At 51.6% G+C, this 19,189-nt stretch overlaps 1 protein-coding gene across 1 annotated transcript; it reads right to left on the bottom strand.

The window, feature by feature from the left end:
* Positions 1 to 414: 414 nt before the first annotated feature.
* Positions 415 to 18,859, bottom strand: LOC136960430 (cGMP-inhibited 3',5'-cyclic phosphodiesterase 3A-like). Its single transcript, XM_067254927.1, is given in 18 exon segments — positions 415 to 734; positions 897 to 1,230; positions 3,022 to 3,183; positions 4,148 to 4,351; positions 4,603 to 4,828; positions 5,002 to 5,083; positions 5,511 to 5,622; positions 5,813 to 5,950; positions 6,053 to 6,228; positions 7,133 to 7,188; positions 7,302 to 7,521; positions 7,678 to 7,808; positions 7,923 to 8,068; positions 8,629 to 8,892; positions 17,986 to 18,343; positions 18,345 to 18,453; positions 18,456 to 18,530; positions 18,790 to 18,859. Coding segments are annotated over 18 exon segments (3,183 nt in total).
* Between the last annotated feature and the right edge of the window lie 330 nt (positions 18,860 to 19,189).

The raw sequence follows: 19,189 nt of genomic DNA, 5'->3' as shown, positions 1-19,189 counted from the left end.
GAGGCAAACACAAAACATGGGTTCATGAGCAAACATTGTGTGAGATACGTGTTTGTGTGTAGTAAGCATGTGTGTGTCTTGTGTGTGTGAAAATGCTGTGTTTATGTGTAAGAATGTGTGTGTGGGGGGGGGTGTTGTGAGCCATATTGCAGTATTACTCCTTGGAACAGAAAGAGCATCTAAAAAAGACCTGATAGAATAAATACCATTCCCTCCCTCCTTCCTTCCTTCCTTCCATCACACAATCCTGTGGTTAGGGTTAGCCCCCCCAGGTATTTAATGTGCCCACCCAGGTATTTATAGGCACATTTCTCCCTTGTTTCTATAGTGTTGTGTCTAAGTGATGTGCTGGCGACTGAGGTCAGGCCATTGAGGCAATGTCCTCCTGTTTCAGGAGGGTCAAAGGGCAAACTCTCACTCCTCTTTTCTCCCCAAGGTCTCTGATTGGTCGGTCACTTCCGCCTCCTTCAAAAGCCCCCCCTTCTCACTCTCATTATCTACTGGCTCCTCTTTGCTGGTTGGTTCCTCCTCCTCACGGATGGCTGTGATTGGCTCGGCAGGACTGCTGATGCAGCTAAGCTCCTCCCCCTTCGCCACCTTCTCCTTTGTTTCAATGGCGATGACACTCTTCCACATCTGGTGGTTCTGCAGGAGCTGCTGGGTAATTGGACAGAACACCCTCCTGCCCCTTCTCCCTCTCCTCTTCCTCCTCCTGCTCACACCTGCTCCTGCCTCTGTAGGACAACACACACGCGTCAGAGACTGGATGTTAGAGGTTGGATGTTAGAGAGTTTGGATGTTGGAGAGGTTGGATGTTAGAGAAGTTGTATGTTAGAGAGGTTGGATGTTAGAGGTTGAATGTTAGAGAGGTTGGATGTTAAGGAAGTAGAACTCACGAGAGCTGTCTGAGCTTGTGGAAGCATCGTGCTCTGACGTGCCCTCCTCCTGCCCCTCCTCCTGCTGCTCCTCCTCCTGCTCCTCCTCCTGCTCCTCCTCCTGCTCCTCCTCCTGCTCCTCCTTCTGCTCCTCCTTCTGCTCCTCCTCCTGCTCCTCCTCCTGCTCCTCCCCCTCCTTGAGCCAGTGTCCAGGCATGAGTGCGGCGGCGTGGTAGGAGGAGCAGAGTGGGGCGACTATGTGGCTGATGAAGGAGTCCTGCAGCCGGGCCAGCTGGGGGGCGGAGCCGTCCATGAAGGGGCTGATGGGTAATCCCAGCCTGGCCTCCTCATCCCCCTGGAGAGGTGCATTATGGGAAGACAGGTGAGGATGACAACCATTTATGTCACAAACTTGAGGCCAAATTGATCTACTTCTGCTATCCACCGGGATGCCTTCAGTCAGGAAGAAGAATGCTCGTCTACACAGCAGCAAAGGCTCCTGGGTAATCAGGTGTGTGATGTTCAGCAGCAGCAGGAACCAGGGAGAACACATCTGGTAGGAAAATACTGCTCCTCATGCAGGCCTCAACACACACGCTCACACACACACACGCTCACACATACGCTCTTACACACACCCATACACAAATACAAATACACAAATACAGTCCTCCTAACTCATAACCCTAACCCTCCTAACACAGTAGAAAATAGACTCACATGCAATCAAACCTTGACACATCTCTCTCTCTCCCTCTCTTCTATCACCCTTATACTAACCCCCCCTCTCTCTCCCTCTTTCACGCTTATTCTCTCTCTCTCTTTTCCTCTCACTCTATTCATCTCCCTCCCCCCCTGTCATCCTTCACTCCCTCCCTCCCCCTCCCCCCTTCCTCCCTCTTCCTAAATAATGAAGCTTCAAAGTGGGTCAGCAGTCTGAAGAGAGGAGAGGAGGAGGAGGAGAGGAGGAGGAGAGGAGGAGAGGAGGAGGAAGAGAGGAGGAGAGAAGACTTATAACTGCAGGAGTGGGTGCTCAGTAAAACAACTCTGATCTACACAGGCTTCACTGTGTGTGATATGCACCATGCGTCAAGAACTCTGGTAGTGCAGCAACATTGATCTAAACCCAGCCTCTAAAGTGTGTGTATTCATGTCTACAGTATGCGTGTATGTGTGAGTGTGTGTGTGACTGTGCATGTGTGAGTGTGCATGTGCATTTGTGAGTGTGTGTGAGTATGTGAGTTTGTGTGTGTGTGGGTGTGAGTGAGTGTGTAGGATCAGGGACAGAACCCTTAGAGATGGGCTGCAGTCAGCAAGGTCTCCAGTTGCCATGGTAACCAGCAGGAATGGCATCAGTAGACTGTACTGAAAGTGTGTGCGTGAGTGTGTGTGTGACAGACCTCCCTCTCTCCTTCTCTCCCCCCCACCTCCCTCTCTCCTTCTCTCCCCCCACCTCCCTCCTCTCAAAACACATTCTGTCACACATAAATGCACACCTACTTACAAAAACAAACACCAACACACAGACACACACAAGACACCTACTGCACACGCACGCACACATTCGCACACATACACAAGAAAATGTTGAGATGTTTCTCAACATGCTAATGTAGCTCTCACATGCTACCTCAACATGAAGTCATCCCACTCAGAGGCCCTCAACATGAAGTCATCCCACTCAGAGGCCCTCAACATGAAGTCATCCCAGCCACTCAGAAGCCTCAACATGAAGTCATCCCACTCAGAGGCCCTCAACATGAAGTCATCCCACTCAGAGGCCCTCAACATGAAGTCATCCCAGCCACTCAGAGGCCTCAACATGAACTGGGGCCCGTTGCTAGGCACCCATCAGCATCAGAGGCACTGTTACTTCGGAATGAGTGCGTCTGTTGCCAGGTAACGGTGAATTACTTGTCAGGCTATTTGTGGAGGAACATGACATCACACTGTAGGACAAATGGGACTCCTGTCTCCATGGCCACCTCATCTACTGTGAGGGTTCTAGAGGTACCTGCTGATAGAACTGTGAGGGTTCTAGAAGTACCTGCTGGTAGAACTGTGAGGGTTCTAGAGGTACCTGCTGGTAGAACTGTGAGGGTTCTAGAGGTACCTGCTGGTAGAACTGTGAGGGTTCTAGAGGTACCTGCTGGTAGAACTCGTTGACGATGCGCTCGGTCCACTGCAGGTGCAGATCCCTGCTCTTCAGTGGCCCGTCGATGTCAGCCAGCTTGATGCACATCTGACACACGAGCAGACGGTCATTCTCATTGGTCCAGTCAATCCCCGAGCAGCCCTCCTCCCCCACCTGTAGGGGGAGCCCCGGAGCCAGACGTCAAACACTCAGTAGTCTAACTGTGACATTTATTGGTTATTAAAAGTCATGTTTCTAAGTTCACCAGAAGTTCTAGACCTGGCCTATTTTTCCCTGAAAAACATATCACTGTCGTGTGCATATAGCCAATTGGGATACATTAGTAAACCTTTCAAAACTTGTTTTTCACACACACACACACACACACACACATCATATCGTTTTTTATAACCTTTTTTTTGCAACTTAAAAATATATATATTGTTTTAACTTTTCAAAACTCTTTTTGAAAAAAAATCTACCTTTTGAAACTTTTTTTCAAAATTATTTTTTCAACCCTTGGAAGATTTTTGTAAGATTTGTTTTTAAAAAACCTTTGGATTTGTTTTTTTTTCACACACACAACACAAAAGGTCATCCTGTTTTAGAAACCTTTTTAGCAACCTTTTTTCAAGTATCAAACTATTGTTTGATACTTTTCAAAAAATATATTGTTTTAAACTTTCGAAACTCACCACACAAACATTATAATGCACTCTACGAGAAGTAGCCTAGTTGGCATTATTATTTTAGGCTCCTTGTCTCAATTACGCACTAGGATTTACTCCTGAGAAGCGCACCTAGAAAAGTAGTTGATTCAATAATTTACGATTATAATTATGTTTTATTTATTTGGTACTGTATTATTTGGTAACTATGATTTCGGTTTCGAAAAGCAACTATTAAAAACATAAGCCATCAAAGAAATGTTGTCAAATAAAACCTCAAATTTAAGAATGTTCTTGTGATTTTATACATCCCTAATGTTGTGAAATAAAATGATGCATAATAATTGTGAAATCGTGATTATTCCGCAGACTAAATTGTACCATCAAATTCTCTAATCGTTGCATCCCTAGTGTACAGTCGTCTAAACCTAACCCTCGTGTAGAATGAGACATTATTACTATATTAATACCTTGGCGTTGAACTCTGCCAGGAAGTCAAAGTGCTTCTTCAGGTCGGTGGCCAGGATGGCCTCGATCACCAGGAAGCGGAAGCGCTTGAACTCCACGTGGCTCAGGCTGGACAGGAAGTTGTACTCTGGCCTAGACAGGAAGAGGCTCCAGGCGGAGGCGGCGTGGTGATTCTCCAGGACCGATCGGTCGTTGTACAGAACGGCCTGGGGGAGATAGAAATGTTAGTTCACAACAAGAATCACCATTTTTTTTTTTTGCCATGTGAGTTCACACAAACAAGGAGTTTACTGTGGCAGGCAGGTGCACACAATAAACATATACGGATCTTAAATAAGAGTAGAAATGTACAATAGTCTAACTAATTCTAAACAACTAAACAATATGTATCATATAAAAATATAAAATAGATATATAAAAATAGGAAGACATGTCTCTTCCCGTCTCTTCCCCTCACCTGGGGAGCGCCGGTGGTGACCAGGAAGGCGTTGGTCCTACCAGGGTGGTCGTAGTCGTGCATGGCGGCCGCTACGTACAGCGCCATGAGCTCCAGCGCCGGAATGAGACCTGAGAGGCCCCTGGAGCCGGGGCCAGGGCCAGGGCCGGGGCCAGGGCCGGGGCCGGGGCCAGGGCCAGGGCCGGGGCCAGGGCCGGGGCCAGGGCCAGGGCCACCACACGTCATCCTGGACACCAGGTAGCCCCCATGGAAGGGGGAGATCAAGTCCGGCTCTCCATCTGGAAGTAAAAAAAGGGGGGGGTGAGTTTACACAGATGAACTGACATCTTCAGACAGACAGTCCTCCAGTTCTTGTGTGTGTGGTGTGATTCCTCACCAGAGCAGGGTGTGTGTTGGGGCAGGGAAGGCAGTCCTGGCACAGCCTGGGTGGTGAGGTACCACACTGCATGGAGCACATCAGTGGCGTGGATACGGTTATGGTCTGGGAATAAGAGCACACGCTGCAGTACCACCACACACCAGCTGAGAGCGCCCATGCACAGAACAGTCAGGTGGGAGAGGAGGGAGGATGCTGCTGTGTTGTACAGCCCCCTGGTGGATGGATAAGGAATTCTATACAGTGTGTATCCCTCTGCGTGTGTCTATATGGAGGCTTGGTGGTTGAGCGGATTCAGGTGGTTGAGCGGTTAGGGAAGCGGGCTAGTAATCTGAAGGTTGCCGGTTTGATTCCCCGGCTGTGCAAAATGACGTCGTGTCCTTGGGCAAGGCACTTCACCCTACTTGCCTCGGGGAGAATGTCCCTGTACTTAATGTAAGTCGCTCTGGATAAGAGCGTCTGCTAAATGACTAAATGTAAATGTAATGTAATGGCTTGGAAGTGTGCGTGTGCGTGTGTGTGTGTGACTCACAGGGAATGTCTCTGTATCCGTTCTCCAGTGCGGTGAAGTAGTTCATGAACTCTCTCACAGGGATCTGAAAGATCTCAAACAAACCTGTGTCCTCAAACAGCCTGTATGAGACCTGCAAGACACACACACACACACATCTGTCAAAACAAGAATTGTTCTCATTGGATTCATTGCTACTTAGCTGACATGAAAAAAAATCACCTGTAAAGTAAAAACAAAAAGGGCTATCCTAGCTAATGCTATCATTGCTAATGCTGAGTGGCAAAAATGTTCCTGGCTAATGCTAACTGGCTAATGCTAACCTGAGAGAGGATGCGTCCCGTCCTGCCGTGGGTCTTCTCCGCCAGGGTGAAGATGGGGAAGTTCCAGCTGGTCAGCTGGCTCATCAGGGGCTCCAGCTCTGACATCACCAGGAGCTCCGGGGCCAAGAGGGGAGGGTCCTGGAGGGGGTGAGGAGGAGGGAGGTGTAGGAGTGAGGTGTAGGAGGAAGGGGAAATGTGGTTCCCTATCTACAATTAACAACACAGCCCCAGTACACCTACCTCTTGGGAGGGCAGCGGGGGGCCCAGCAGGGCCTCGGGTTGGAACTCCCTGCCCCCCTCGGGGTCCCTGGGGGCCTGCCTGCCCCCCTCCTCCTCGGTCAGTGCAAAGTCGCTGCTGTCGCTGTGGTTGGTCTCGTAGGTGCTGTCGTAGTCCGAGGAGGCCAGGACAGGGTCGTCTGGATGGGGGGAGGGGAGGCAGATTATCACTGATTGCACATCTTATTTTCTGCAAGATTCCAAAATCCTACGGATCCTTTTAGTTGAGGGACCCAGGGTGATGTGGGGTGTGTGGGGTATGTGGGGTGTGTGGGGTGAGGTGGGGGGATGTGGGGTGTGTGGAGTGTGTGAGGTGATGTGGGGGGATGGGGGGTGTGTGGGGTGTGTGGGGGGATGTAGGGTGTGTGGGGTGAGGTGGGGGGATGTGGGGTGAGGTGGGGGGATGTGGGGTGAGGTGGGGGGATGTGGGGTGAAGTGGGGGGATGTGGGGTGTGTGTGGGGTGAGGTGGGGGGATGTGGGGGGATGTGGGGTGTGTGGGGTGTTGTGGGGTGTGTGGGGTGAGGTGGGGGGATGTGGGGTGAGGTGGGGGGATGTGGGGTGAAGTGGGGGGATGTGGGGTGTGTGTGGGGTGAGGTGGGGGGATGTGGGGTGAAGTGGGGGGATGTGGGGTGTGTGTGGGGTGAGGTGGGGGGATGTGGGGTGAGGTGGGGGGATGTGGGGTGAAGTGGGGGGATGTGGGGTGTGTGTGGGGTGAGGTGGGGGGATGTGGGGTGAGGTGGGGGGATGTGGGTGTGTGGGGGGATGTGGGGTGAAGTGGGGTGAGGTGGGGGGATGTGGGGTGAAGTGGGGGGATGTGGGGTGTGTGTGGGGTGAGGTGGGGGGATGTGGGGTGAGGTGGGGGGATGTGGGGTGAAGTGGGGGGATGTGGGGTGTGTGTGGGGTGAGGTGGGGGGATGTGGGGTGAGGTGGGGGGATGTGGGTGTGTGGGGGGATGTGGGGTGAAGTGGGGGGATGTGGGGTGTGTGGGGTGAGGTGGGGGGATGTGGGGTGTGTGGGGGGATGTGGGGGGATGTACTCCCCACCTTTGTGTGGAGTCTCCTCATGCCCTTCTCCCTGCTGGATGAAGGGACGACCACAGCTGCAACACACATGCACACCAGTCAGGACATCTCATCTGTACTCCAAACACAGAATGTGTGTAGGTGTGTCTCTCTGTGTGTGTGTTTGTTTGTGTGTGTGTGTACCTGCTACAGAGAGGTGGGGGGCTCCAGGGAGGTGTGGTGGAGCTGGGGGCGCTCAGGCTGTGCGTGAGGGGCCTGCGGGGGGGCCTGGGGGCCCGAGCAGGGGGGCCAGGGAGCTCCACAGAGCTCCTGGCTGTGGGGCTGGACACTGGGGTCCCCTGTAGGGGGGGGGGGGGAGCAGGAGGAGGCCAGGGGGGAGAACAGGCAGGGAGGGTGACCTGGAGGGTGACCTGGAGAGAGAAAATGTGTTCATGGGATACACATGTGCTTTCAAACTGTGCACATGTGGTTTCAAACTGTGAATTGATCTTAAAGCCGTAACACACACAAACACACACACACACAAACACACACACACAAACACACACACACTAACACCCACACACCTGCTCTTGCGTGCCGTCTGTTGCAGATGTGTTTGGAGGCGGAGCCAGAGTAGGAGGAAGACAGGGGGCGTGTCTTCCCTGAAGAAAGGGGGCGTGTCTTCCCTGAGCTGCTCCACAGATCACTGTTAGTACTGGCACAAGCACAAGCACACATACATATACACACACATACATATACACACACACACACACAGTAGTTTGGGTCTGGTTAAAGATGTGTGTGTGAGGGTGTGTGAGTGTGTTACCTGCAGGAAGGGATGTCTTTGGGGCTGCAGTGGTCTCGTCTGATTGTACCAGGCTCCAGAGTGGGCAGGCCTGTTGCTGAGGTGGTGGTTGTCCACGACGATGAGATTCTCCTTAGCAACCCTGGAGGCAAGCTCCGCCTCAGTCGCTGCAACACACACACACACAGACATGCACACACACACACGTGCACATGCACACATACACACGCCAACATCAATATTTCAGACTGATATTGTTTATGATTGTGTGTGTGTTTGAGAGAAAGAGAAGGCGCGAGTGTTGGTTAGAGAGACAGAGAGAGTGTGCGTGTGTGTTAGAGAGACAGAGAGAGTGTGCGTGTGTTTTAGAGAGACAGAGAGAGTGTGCGTGTATTTTAGAGAGACAGAGAGAGTGTGCGCGTGTGTTAGAGAGACAGAGAGAGTGTGCGTGTGTTTTAGAGAGACAGAGAGAGTGTGCGTGTGTTTTAGAGAGACAGAGAGAGTGTGCGTGTGTGTTAGAGAGACAGAGAGAGTGTGCGTGTGTGTTAGAGAGACAGAGAGAGTGTGCGTGTGTGTTAGAGAGACAGAGAGAGTGTGCGCGTGTGTTAGAGAGACAGAGAGAGTGTGCGCGTGTTTTAGAGAGACAGAGAGAGTGTGCGCGTGTGTTAGAGAGACAGAGAGAGTGTGCGTGTGTGCCCATGTGTGTGTGCGTGCATTGCTGCTGTACCTTCGGCAGGGCCAACTTCTCCGCCCTGTCACCCCCCTCCACCTCCTCAGAGCAGGAGCGCATGTCACAGCCAAGGACCGGGGGGGCAGGGGGCCCAGGGGGCCGGCAGGGGGCTGGGAGGACCTGGGTGCTCAGCAGGGTGCTCACAACCCTCAGGGAGCCCCAGGCCCTGGGGGGGAGCGAGGGGTCAGCCAGCAGATCTGAGACCAGACCATGGGCCTCCCCCATCACAGAGATATCCACCATCACACTGGTGCCTGGAGACTGGGGAGAGAGAGAGGGAGGGAGGGGGTGAGGGAGGGAGGGAGGGAGGGGGGGGAGAGGGAGAGGGAGAGAGAGAGGGAGGGAGGGGGGGGAGGGAGGGGGTGAGGGAGGGAGGGAGGGGGGTGAGGGAGGGATGGAGGGAGGGAGGGAGGGGGGTGAGGGAGGGATGGAGGGAGGGAGGGGGGGGAGAGGGAGGGAGGGGGGGCGGTGAGGGAGGGGGTGAGGGAGGGAGGGAGGGGGGTGAGGGAGGGATGGAGGGAGGGAGGGGGGGGAGAGGGAGGGAGGGGGGGGGAGAGGGAGAGTGTTAAACAGAGTCAAGTTGGCATGAAGCGAGGACGGTGCAATGTTAGGTTTACGTCACACTGCTCTGAAGCACACACTACTTCTGTGTGTGTGTGTGTGTGTGTTTGTGTGTGCATGTGTGTGTTTGTGTGTGTGTTTGTGTGTGCATGTTGACTGTATGTGTGCAGCATAGAAGTATGATGTCATTGATGTCAGTAAACAGACCCTCTATAGCTCTCAGATATCCAGACTGATAAAATTAACCAAGCTGGCAGACCATCCCTCTACACATCAACACACACACACGTACATGCATACTCACACACACTCCCTGCTGTGCTTACTCAGTGTGCTAATGAGATCACGTGATCACTCTCAACCGAACTCTGTCCCATCTGCACACACCCTCCAGCTGCTCTCCCCTCCTCTCCCCTGCCCTCCCCTCCTCTCCTCTCCCCTGCCCTACCCCCCCTCTCCCCTGCCCTCCTCTCCCCTGCCCTCCTCTCCCCTGCACTCCCCTGCCCTACCCCCCTCTCCCCTGCCCTCCCCTCCTCTCCCCTGCACTCCCCTGCCCTCCTCTCCCCTGCACTCCCCTGCCCTCCTCTCCCCTGCACTCCCCTGCCCTCCTCTCCCCTGCCCTCCTGTCCCCTGCCCTCCTCTCCCCTGCCCTCCCCTCCTCTCCCCTGCCCTCCCCTCCCTCTCCCCCTGCCCTCCTTTCCCCTGCCCTCCCCTCCTCTCCCCTGCCTTCCTCTCCCCTGCCCTCCTCTCCCCTGCACTCCTCTCCCCTGCACTCCCCTCCTCTCCCCTCCTCTCCCCTGCCCTCCTCTCCCATGCCCCCCCTGCCCTGCTCACCATCATCATCACCATCATCATCACCATCATCTTTATCATCGCCACCATAACCACCATCTCCCAGTGATGTTGTGAGTGTGGCAGGTTAGGGGTGAAAGCTTTCTTGACAACAGAAGCATCTTAATGCAGAGCCTCTTCACAGCCAGAACACCATAACCTCATCGCCCTTCATACCTCCTTCACTACAGACACGCTCATCCCTCTCTTTCTCTCTCTCCCTCTGTCTCACTGTTCCTCTCTCTATATCAAATCACATCAAATAAAAACCTATTTGTATAGCCATTTTTACAAGCAATGTCATAGAGGTCTTTACATACACCCATAGAACTAGCCCTCAACCAACCTAAACCCTCACTAGAGAAGAACATTTTAAGAAACCTTGGGAGGAGCAATTCAGTGAGGGACCCCCTCCTCCAGAGATGGTTGGTGAAAGAGAGGTGCAGAACACAGGCTTAACATAGTCATACATTTAAATTTAGTCATTTTAGCAAACGCTCTGATCCAGAGCGACTTACAGTAAGTACAGGGACATTCTCCCCGAGGCAAGTAGGGTGAAGTGCCTTGCCCAAGGACACAACGTCATTTTTCACAGCCGGGAATCGAACTGGCAACCTTCTGATTAATAGCCCATTTCCCTAACCGCTCAGCCATCTGATCATACAGTCTCACTGTTCCTCCCTCTCCCTGTCTCATTGTTCCTCTCTCGCTCTTTCTTCTCTCTGTTTCTGTAGATAGGGTTAAGGTTAGGGTTATAGTTCTATTGTTCTACAGAGAAAAAGATAGACGAAGGAGGTTAAATATCTATCTACAGTATTTCTAACCTTGGGAATGTTCCTCACCTGATCTCATCCCTACATCATCCATCCCTCCATCATCCATCCCTCCATCATCCATCCCTCCATCATCCATCCCTACATCATCCATCCCTCCATCATCCATCCCTACATCATCCATCCCTCCATCATCTAGACACATTTGTTAATGTTCAACCTCCCCCCAAACACGATCGATGGGTTTCAACCTCATTTGAACCACAATCAAAGAACATATACACACACATAGAAAACACACCACACACACACACACAGCCAGGCTGCGAGGACCCTACCTGGTTGGAACTGTTTCTCTGAAGTGTCATGATGCTCCTGGTCTCTCCTCCTCTCTCTGACTCTCTGTCTCTCCTCCTCCACTTTGTCTTTCCTCCTCTCTCTGACTCTCTGTCTCTCCTCCTCCACTCTGTCTCTCCTCCTCTCTCTGACTCTCTGTCTCTCCTCCTCCACTCTGTCTCTCCTCCTCTCTCCATCTCTGTCTCTCCTCCACCTCTCCTCGCCCCTGTCTTCTCCTCTCTCCCTGCCCTGCTACCCAAGCAGCCTCAGCCAATCCCCTGCCTCGATGCTGCCAGGTGTTGTGGAGGAGGGCAGGACAGGAAGTGTTGATATTGAACATAGTTTGTTTCTAGGATACGCTCGGTCAAAGAGCAAAGGCCGTCTGGCACAATAAACACATTGTTGGTTTGGGTTGAAGTGGGCACAGCTGTATGGTGTTCTTCATTCTCCCCTGCAGAGGCAGGTTATACAGGTTCTAGAAGTTCTGCATGTTCTGCAGGTTCTGGAGTTTTGCAGATTCAAGAAGTTCTGGAAGTTTTGTGGCCTGGTGGTCAGAACCACATGCACCACAGAAGAAGAACACCCATACAACCATTCTATTAGTTTGTTCCAATAATACTAGTAGTACCACAGCCTGCCTGCCCAGACCAGACCACCACAACCTCCCTGCCCAGACCAGACTACCACAGCCTGCCTGCCCAGACCAGACCACCACAACCTCCCTGCCCAGACCAGACCACCACAACCTCCCTGCCCAGACCAGACTACCACAGCCTGCCTGCCCAGACCAGACCACCACAACCTCCCTGCCCAGACCAGACCACCACAACCTCCCTGCCCAGACCAGACTACCACAGCCTGCCTGCCCAGACCAGACCACCACAGCCTGCCTGCCCAGACCAGACCACCACAGCCTGCCTGCCCAGACCAGACCACCACAGCCTGCCTGCCCAGACCAGACTCTCCTCCTCTAATTTCCTTTCTATACTCAAATACCCACCCACACCCACACAATCACTACCCAGGGGGAATTACTGGGAAGATGCCATCTTTTATTCATCCATGTGCATCAGGCCAGTCCCACTCTTCATCCATCTCTCCACCTTCTCTTTCTGAACGGGAGGGTTCAGAAAGAGAAGGGAGTGCGCATGTGTGGTGCGTGAGCATGAGACACTGATAGGTGTGTGTGGGGTGTGTGTGTGTGCAGGGGGGGGGTGAAAGAGTGATAGACATGTTTGTGACGTCCATCCAAGTTTCCATGATTCAGAGAGGTCAGGGGTTAGAACACAGCACCGATCAGCTGGGTCAGGTGACTTGGTCTAAACACTAGGAGAGAGGATGCTGGAGTGTATTTCACCATGAAAGAGATTGCTCGACCCCCACACCCTCCCTCCTGCTCCCTCCCTCCCCCCTCCCTCTCTATCTCTCCTCCTCCTCTCCTCCTCCCCTCTCTCTCATGCTCTCTCTCCAGGCTAGGTGAGGACACGATGGTGAGGCCATCCAGACACAGCAACCTCGAGGAGAGAGGGATGAGAGAGGGCCAGAGAGACAGAGAAGAGAAAGAGGAGAGAGATCGGAGAGAGGGATGAGATCTGAGAAAAATTGGGAACATGATGACAGCTAAAGTAGGGTACATTATGTACAGTATGTGTACAGTATTTGTACAGTATTTGTTTCTCTCTTGGAAGTCGCTTTGGATAAAAGCGTCTGCTAAATGCATAAATGTAAATGTTATGTCATAGTGACCACTGGGACAGTAGGATGAGTCATACACACACACACCATCATTAATGCTAACTAGTCCCAGTATAGAGTACATGTGTGTGTGTGTGTCTGTGTGAGTGTGTGAAGTCTGTATTTCTGGGTCTACAAGTGTGGTGGATGACAGACCGACAGACCGACAGACAGACAGACATCCCAGCTAGAGCTGATTCATCATGACCCATCATGACATTCAGAGACGTGTGTTTCTTTCCCCTCTCCTCCTCCTCTCTTCCTCCTCCTCCTCTCTTCCTCGTCCTCTCTTCCTCTTCTTCTTCCTCCTCCTCCTCCTCCTCCTCCTCTCTTCCTCCTCCTCCTCCTCCTCCTCCTCCTCATCTCTTCCTCCTCCTCCTCCTCCTCTCTTCCTCCTCCTCCTCTCTTCCTCTTCCTCCTCTTCCTCCTCCTGCTCCTCCTCTCTTCCTCCTCCCCCTCCTCCTCCTCTCCTCCTGTTCCTCCAACCATTCGGGTGGTTGTATGCATGTGTGCCTCAAAGCACAAATGCATGTCATGCGTGCTTACACACAGTACACACACATTCACACTACACATACACAGCTCATTTGATAAGTGAAGTGCTTTTCCGTGATAATGGCAGGCCCGTCTTAAGTTTCTGACCCCCCCCCCCCCGACACACACACACACTGTTGTGTGGCTCTTTACCCCCATTACTGCCATAAACCATCACATCACGTCATCTTCCTAACACTGCCTGTTAGTCGTACACACACACAAACACACACGGATGACTGACGTTGTATTGATGTTAGCGTTAACTAGTTGAGTGTTTAGTGAAATGAGAACATTAAGAAAATGGAAACTAGTTCTCTTTGAGAAGCTTCTATGGTGGCTCCATACCTATCCATGTCCCCTCCTGTCTCCTCTTACCTCCTCCTACCTCCTGTCTCCTCCTACCTCCTCCTATCTCCTCCTGTCTCCTCCTACCTCCTCCTGTCTCCTCCTACCTCATGTCTCCTCCTCCCTCCTCCTGTCTCCTCCTACTTCCTCCTGCCTCCTCCTACCTCCTCCTGTCTCCTCCTACCTCATGTCTCCTCCTCCCTCCTCTTGTCTCCTCCTACCTCATGTCTCTTCCTACCTCCTCCTACCTCCTCCCTCCTCCTACCTCCTCCTATCTCCTCCTGTCTCCTCCTACCTCATGTCTCCTCCTACCTCCTGTCTCCTCCTACCTCCTCCTACCTCCTCCTGTCTCCTCTTACCTCCTCCTACCTCCTCCTGTCTCCTCCTACCTCCTGTCTCCTCCTACCTCCTACCTCCTCCTGTCTCCTCTTACCTCCTCCTACCTCCTCCTGTTTCCTCCTATTCATCGTGGCCACTACAGGGTAGGGTAGGCAGGCCAACAGGACTCATTGGGTCCCAGACTGGATTGGGCAATTCATCCCAAGCACACACCACAGGCTTCTTACAGATTACACTGGCATCTGGTGTATGAAAGACAGATTAAAATAGATGGAGAGAGAGACAGAGAAAGAGAGTGAGAGAGAGCCAAACAGCTAAAAGAAAGATGTATCATCCACTGGAAAGAAATGACACAAACCCAAAACAAATTACAATTCATGCCATTTCGTTTGGCAAATGGCAAATGACCGTACCACCATATCGGAGAAAAAGCTACAAAAAAGTACAGACTCCGAACCTGGGGCGTCTGGCAAACCTGGCGCCCCGGAGAAGAAAAGTTGAGCTCATCTCTCACACACACACACACACACACACACACACACACACACACACGCGCACACACACACACACACACACACCCTGCTAACACACAGTGAGTGTGACAGGTCAATCCTGTACAGTATTAGTGAACACAGGCATCCTCTCTGCCTCACCAGCCAGGAGGGAGAGCATCTGTCTCTCTCAGGGAAACATGCGTCAATCAGAGAATAGAGGCTTTGCTCAAATAGCTTTCTCCTTCACAACTTAAAGATGCTGTAAAGCAAATTCCATGATTTGCTTCTCAGTACATTATATACGTGAGTTCCTGAAAGCATGTGCAAATGAAAATTGCACTGAAATGTGGAGTTAGACTGTTGAACAGTTTCTCTCCCATTTTTAGCTCAGGTTTTGTATAGGCGGTGCAAAAACTCAACCGATCTACGTCACAGCAACCTATCTACGTCAGATCACAGACGGTTGCATTCTGTTACTCAGCTGGTACGATGCAAAGACAAAGTAATTAACACATAAAACACTCAGAGACTGCAGGTAGGTCTGTTCTGATATCTGATTTAGCTAGCGTTGCTGTTGTTGCTAAATACAATACATTTGAGGGGGCGGAGCTTCAGCTCCTTCAGGTGACACGCCCCCCCAGTCTCAAGCAGAGAAGACTGCTGATTTTCTCATGATTTCAAAGCCTAATTTAAAATACTTGTCTGTTTGTTTTTCATTCGAATTTGGATGGGTAGTTAACAACACATTCTTCTGTGGTGTGATGAACTTAAAACTCATTTTCAATTCAACTTTACAGCATCTTTAACCTCTTCCTCTCGTTCTCCCTCTCTTTCTCCCTCTTTTTCTCTCTCTCTTACTCTCTCTTTCCCTGTGACACAGGTCGATAATAGACAGTTACACAATGGCGGAACAATGATAAAATCGCCCTCCCTTCAGCAGCTGTGTAGTGGAATATATTGACCCATGTATCAGGTTGAGTGTGTATGTGTGTGTGTGTGTGTTAGGGTTAGGGGAGGAGACAGTATGTGTGTGTGGTTTGTGCACTGTCTGTCACCTAAACCTGACCTGGTTAAAGATCAATAAGGAATCTGACGTCCTTCTGGGTTTGGTTGGAACCTGACCCTAAAACACAAAATCGATCTGTCTGTCTGTTGGTCTGTCTGTCTGTCGGTCTGTCTGTTGGTCTGTCTGTCTGTCTGTCGGTCTGTCTCCATCTGTCGTTCCAAAGTTCCTCTCTAGCTCAGCAGGGGCAGCAGATGCTACATCAGTCCTGACCTGTGTTCTCCAGACTTCCTAACACCTCCTCTCCCTGCTGAGCTGGTCGTCCTCTCGTGGACGAGACCATGGCTGGGAACATGCCTTCACTAGTCTGACACACATGCTACATGCCTTCACTAGTCTGACACACATGCTACATGCCTTCACTAGTCTGACACACATGCAACATACCTTCACTAGTCTGACACACATGCAACATGCCTTCACTAGTCTGACACACATGCTACATGCCTTCACTAGTCTGACACACATGCTACATGCCTTCACTAGTCTGACACACATGCAACATGCCTTCACTAGTCTGACACACATGCAACATGCCTTCACTAGTCTGACACACATGCAACATGCCTTCACTAGTCTGACACACATGCAACATGCCTTCACTAGTCTGACACACATGCAACATGCCTTCACTAGTCTGACACACATGCTACATGCCTTCACTAGTCTGACACACATGCTACATGCCTTCACTAGTCTGACACACATGCAACATGCCTTCACTAGTCTGACACACATGCTACATGCCTTCACTAGTCTGACACACATGCTACATGCCTTCACTAGTCTGACACACATGCAACATGCCTTCACTAGTCTGACACACATGCTACATGCCTTCACTAGTCTGACACACATGCAACATGCCTTCACTAGTCTGACACACATGCTACATGCCTTCACTAGTCTGACACACATGCAACATGCCTTCACTAGTCTGACACACATGCTACATGCCTTCACTAGTCTGACACACATGCTACATGCCTTCACTAGTCTGACACACATGCAACATGCCTTCACTAGTCTGACACACATGCTACAGCACTTCCTGCATGCCCACCAGTACTTCCCGTCGAGTATTTACTAGTATTATTTTACAGATATATACACTGCTGTGAGTCTGAGATTACTCTGCATACTAGACCGTACCGCAACATCTTCCAACACTACTTCATAGTAGACTGCATCACTGGGAAGAACACAATCAGCACAGGCAGACTAACTATGTTTCTGTAGATAGAGGTGGAGATAGATATGCAGTGTGGCTAGTGTGAGAACATGTTTGATGGTTCATGCATATAAATAAAGGCTATGTGTGTGTCCCTTGTGGGCATCCACCCTAGACCCCAGCTAGAGATGTCCCTGCAGACCTGGTCCAGCTAGAGATGTCCCTGCAGACCTGGTCCAGGAGGAGCTGTACACACTCAACACAGCCTAGTGGACCAGCACTCACTCTCACACACACACACACACACACACACACACACACACACAGTCACACACACGCACGCAGTCACACACACGCAAACCAAGCACACATACGCTCGCGCACATGTTTGCACACACATACAGTCATCGGAACAGTCATTTATTTCCTCCGCTTCACTACTCAGAGGACTACTGTACAGCGCGTGCACATTTAATCTGCGGTCCAGAAACACTGTGTAAACAGAAGCAGAAAGACAACCGTTCGCTACGGGATAACCGAGTTTGAGTCGGTGCAGCCCGGCACGAGCACGGTGCGCGTGTCTCAGGTGAGTTCGTAGCCTACCTGAAGGATGGGGTCAGTTCTCACGCGTGTACACCGGTGTTCCACACACCGCCCCGGGGCCGGTTCCCGCTGCCTCATTTCTCTTCCGCATCGAACAGTCTAGCGTGTCCTCTGATTGGCTGAGCTTAGGAGGTCTACATTTGCTTATCAAAAACACGAGCACGCGAATGCACAGTGACCTATTTCACAGTTAACAACTGCGGAGAACAAACACGAACAACGGCCCGGTTTGGAATGTCGTGGTTGTCTTTGTGATGCGTTGAGAAATAGTCCTCACAATAAAAGATGCACTATATATAAGTAAATATAGATGGCCAGGCTACCTAGGCTCCACTGTACAAATTGAATATCTAAACGCAGATTCATTCATATTAGGAATTATTTAATTGTTTTTAATAAATTAATAGTCAGCCTAACTATTCATTGAACGCGTGTCCCAATAGTGTTCGTTTTCTGGTGCGTAGTAAATGTGTCCCTTCTTTGCCATTGATTACCCACCTAAAAACATATATCCCGTATAAAGCACACACGAGAAGCACTTTATCGGACTGTTAACGGACATCCTACCTGATCCTTGGCGATGCATGGTAGCGAGCTGCTGCGCTGAGACTTGCTACTGAGACTCTGGGCCATGTCCGAGGACACCTCCGAGACCGACCTCCGCCTCCTGCACACGGGGATATCCTCCTCCTTCGCCCCCGCTACGGACTTGCAGCACCCCGTCCCGTACCGCCTGGACACCGGCAGAAGCCGGTCAGCATACCTCGCTAGCAAAAACCCCTGGACCCCCACCGAGTAGGCCAGGAACGGTCTCCAGTCGGTCCGAACTTCCCTCAGAGATACGAGAGAGACGGTCCTGATGATGCTGATGAAGATGATGATGGAGACTCCGCGCCCGAGCCTGAGGACCAAGAATCGCCCCGGTAAGGCAGGCGAGGACCACCACCGTGGCGGTGAACGACAGCAGCTGCTCGTCTGCGCCGTGCAGAAGAGGCTGTGCAGCGGCTTTGGCCAAGTGACAGCTCGCCAGAGCAGCAAGGCGCTCCGGAGCAGCACCCCGCCGAGGAGGAGGAACAGCCCGGCCCAGGAGAAGGCACATATGAGAGTAACAACTGAAGAGAGCGCGCACCAGGCTGTCAACAACACATCCAAACCGCGGATTGCCGCCAAATGAAGAAGAGAGTCGAACTCGCTGCTCGAGCTGCCGCCCCGCTCCGCATACCAGTCAACCAATCTGACAAGCAGCGCGAGGATAACCGACAGAGACCCCACGAGCACCGCGGAAAATACTCCGCGGGAACTCCAGATCTCCCCGAGTCGAATCCAGGACTCGGAGTCCCGATGCAGCGGAGTGACACGTTTTCACATTACCATTTCGCTCCGCCGCCCGGGGATGTTTATCATGTGCGCTTCTTGATGTAGCGCCGCTGCCGCCCCCCATCACTCAAGCGGAACGGTAACCAATTTTTCTGTGAATTGTTTCATTCATTGTTACATTTGAAGCCGTTAAGGGAAGCGGATGGCGCGATACTGGCTTATCCAAAATATGGGTTCATCTAACCCCCAAAATGAAAATGAAACACTCTACAAAATGTCCTTTTCAAAAAGAGGGCTTGGGATGTAAATATTCGGACAAAACAGGCGCTTAAAACGTTCGGAATTCCTTCCTATTTTGCAACAGCTAGAGCGCTGTGTGATTATCAGCCAGTGGACCAGAGAAGCAACTCCTGTCGTTTCACACAACTAGGCCAGCGCTCCTCATCTCTCCCCT

Source organism: Osmerus mordax, chromosome 17 (genome assembly GCF_038355195.1).
Source record: "Osmerus mordax isolate fOsmMor3 chromosome 17, fOsmMor3.pri, whole genome shotgun sequence".
Taxonomy (NCBI): domain Eukaryota; kingdom Metazoa; phylum Chordata; class Actinopteri; order Osmeriformes; family Osmeridae; genus Osmerus; species Osmerus mordax.
The sequence above is the reverse complement of the archived record's forward strand: the minus strand, read 5'-3'. Positions and strand labels throughout refer to the sequence as shown.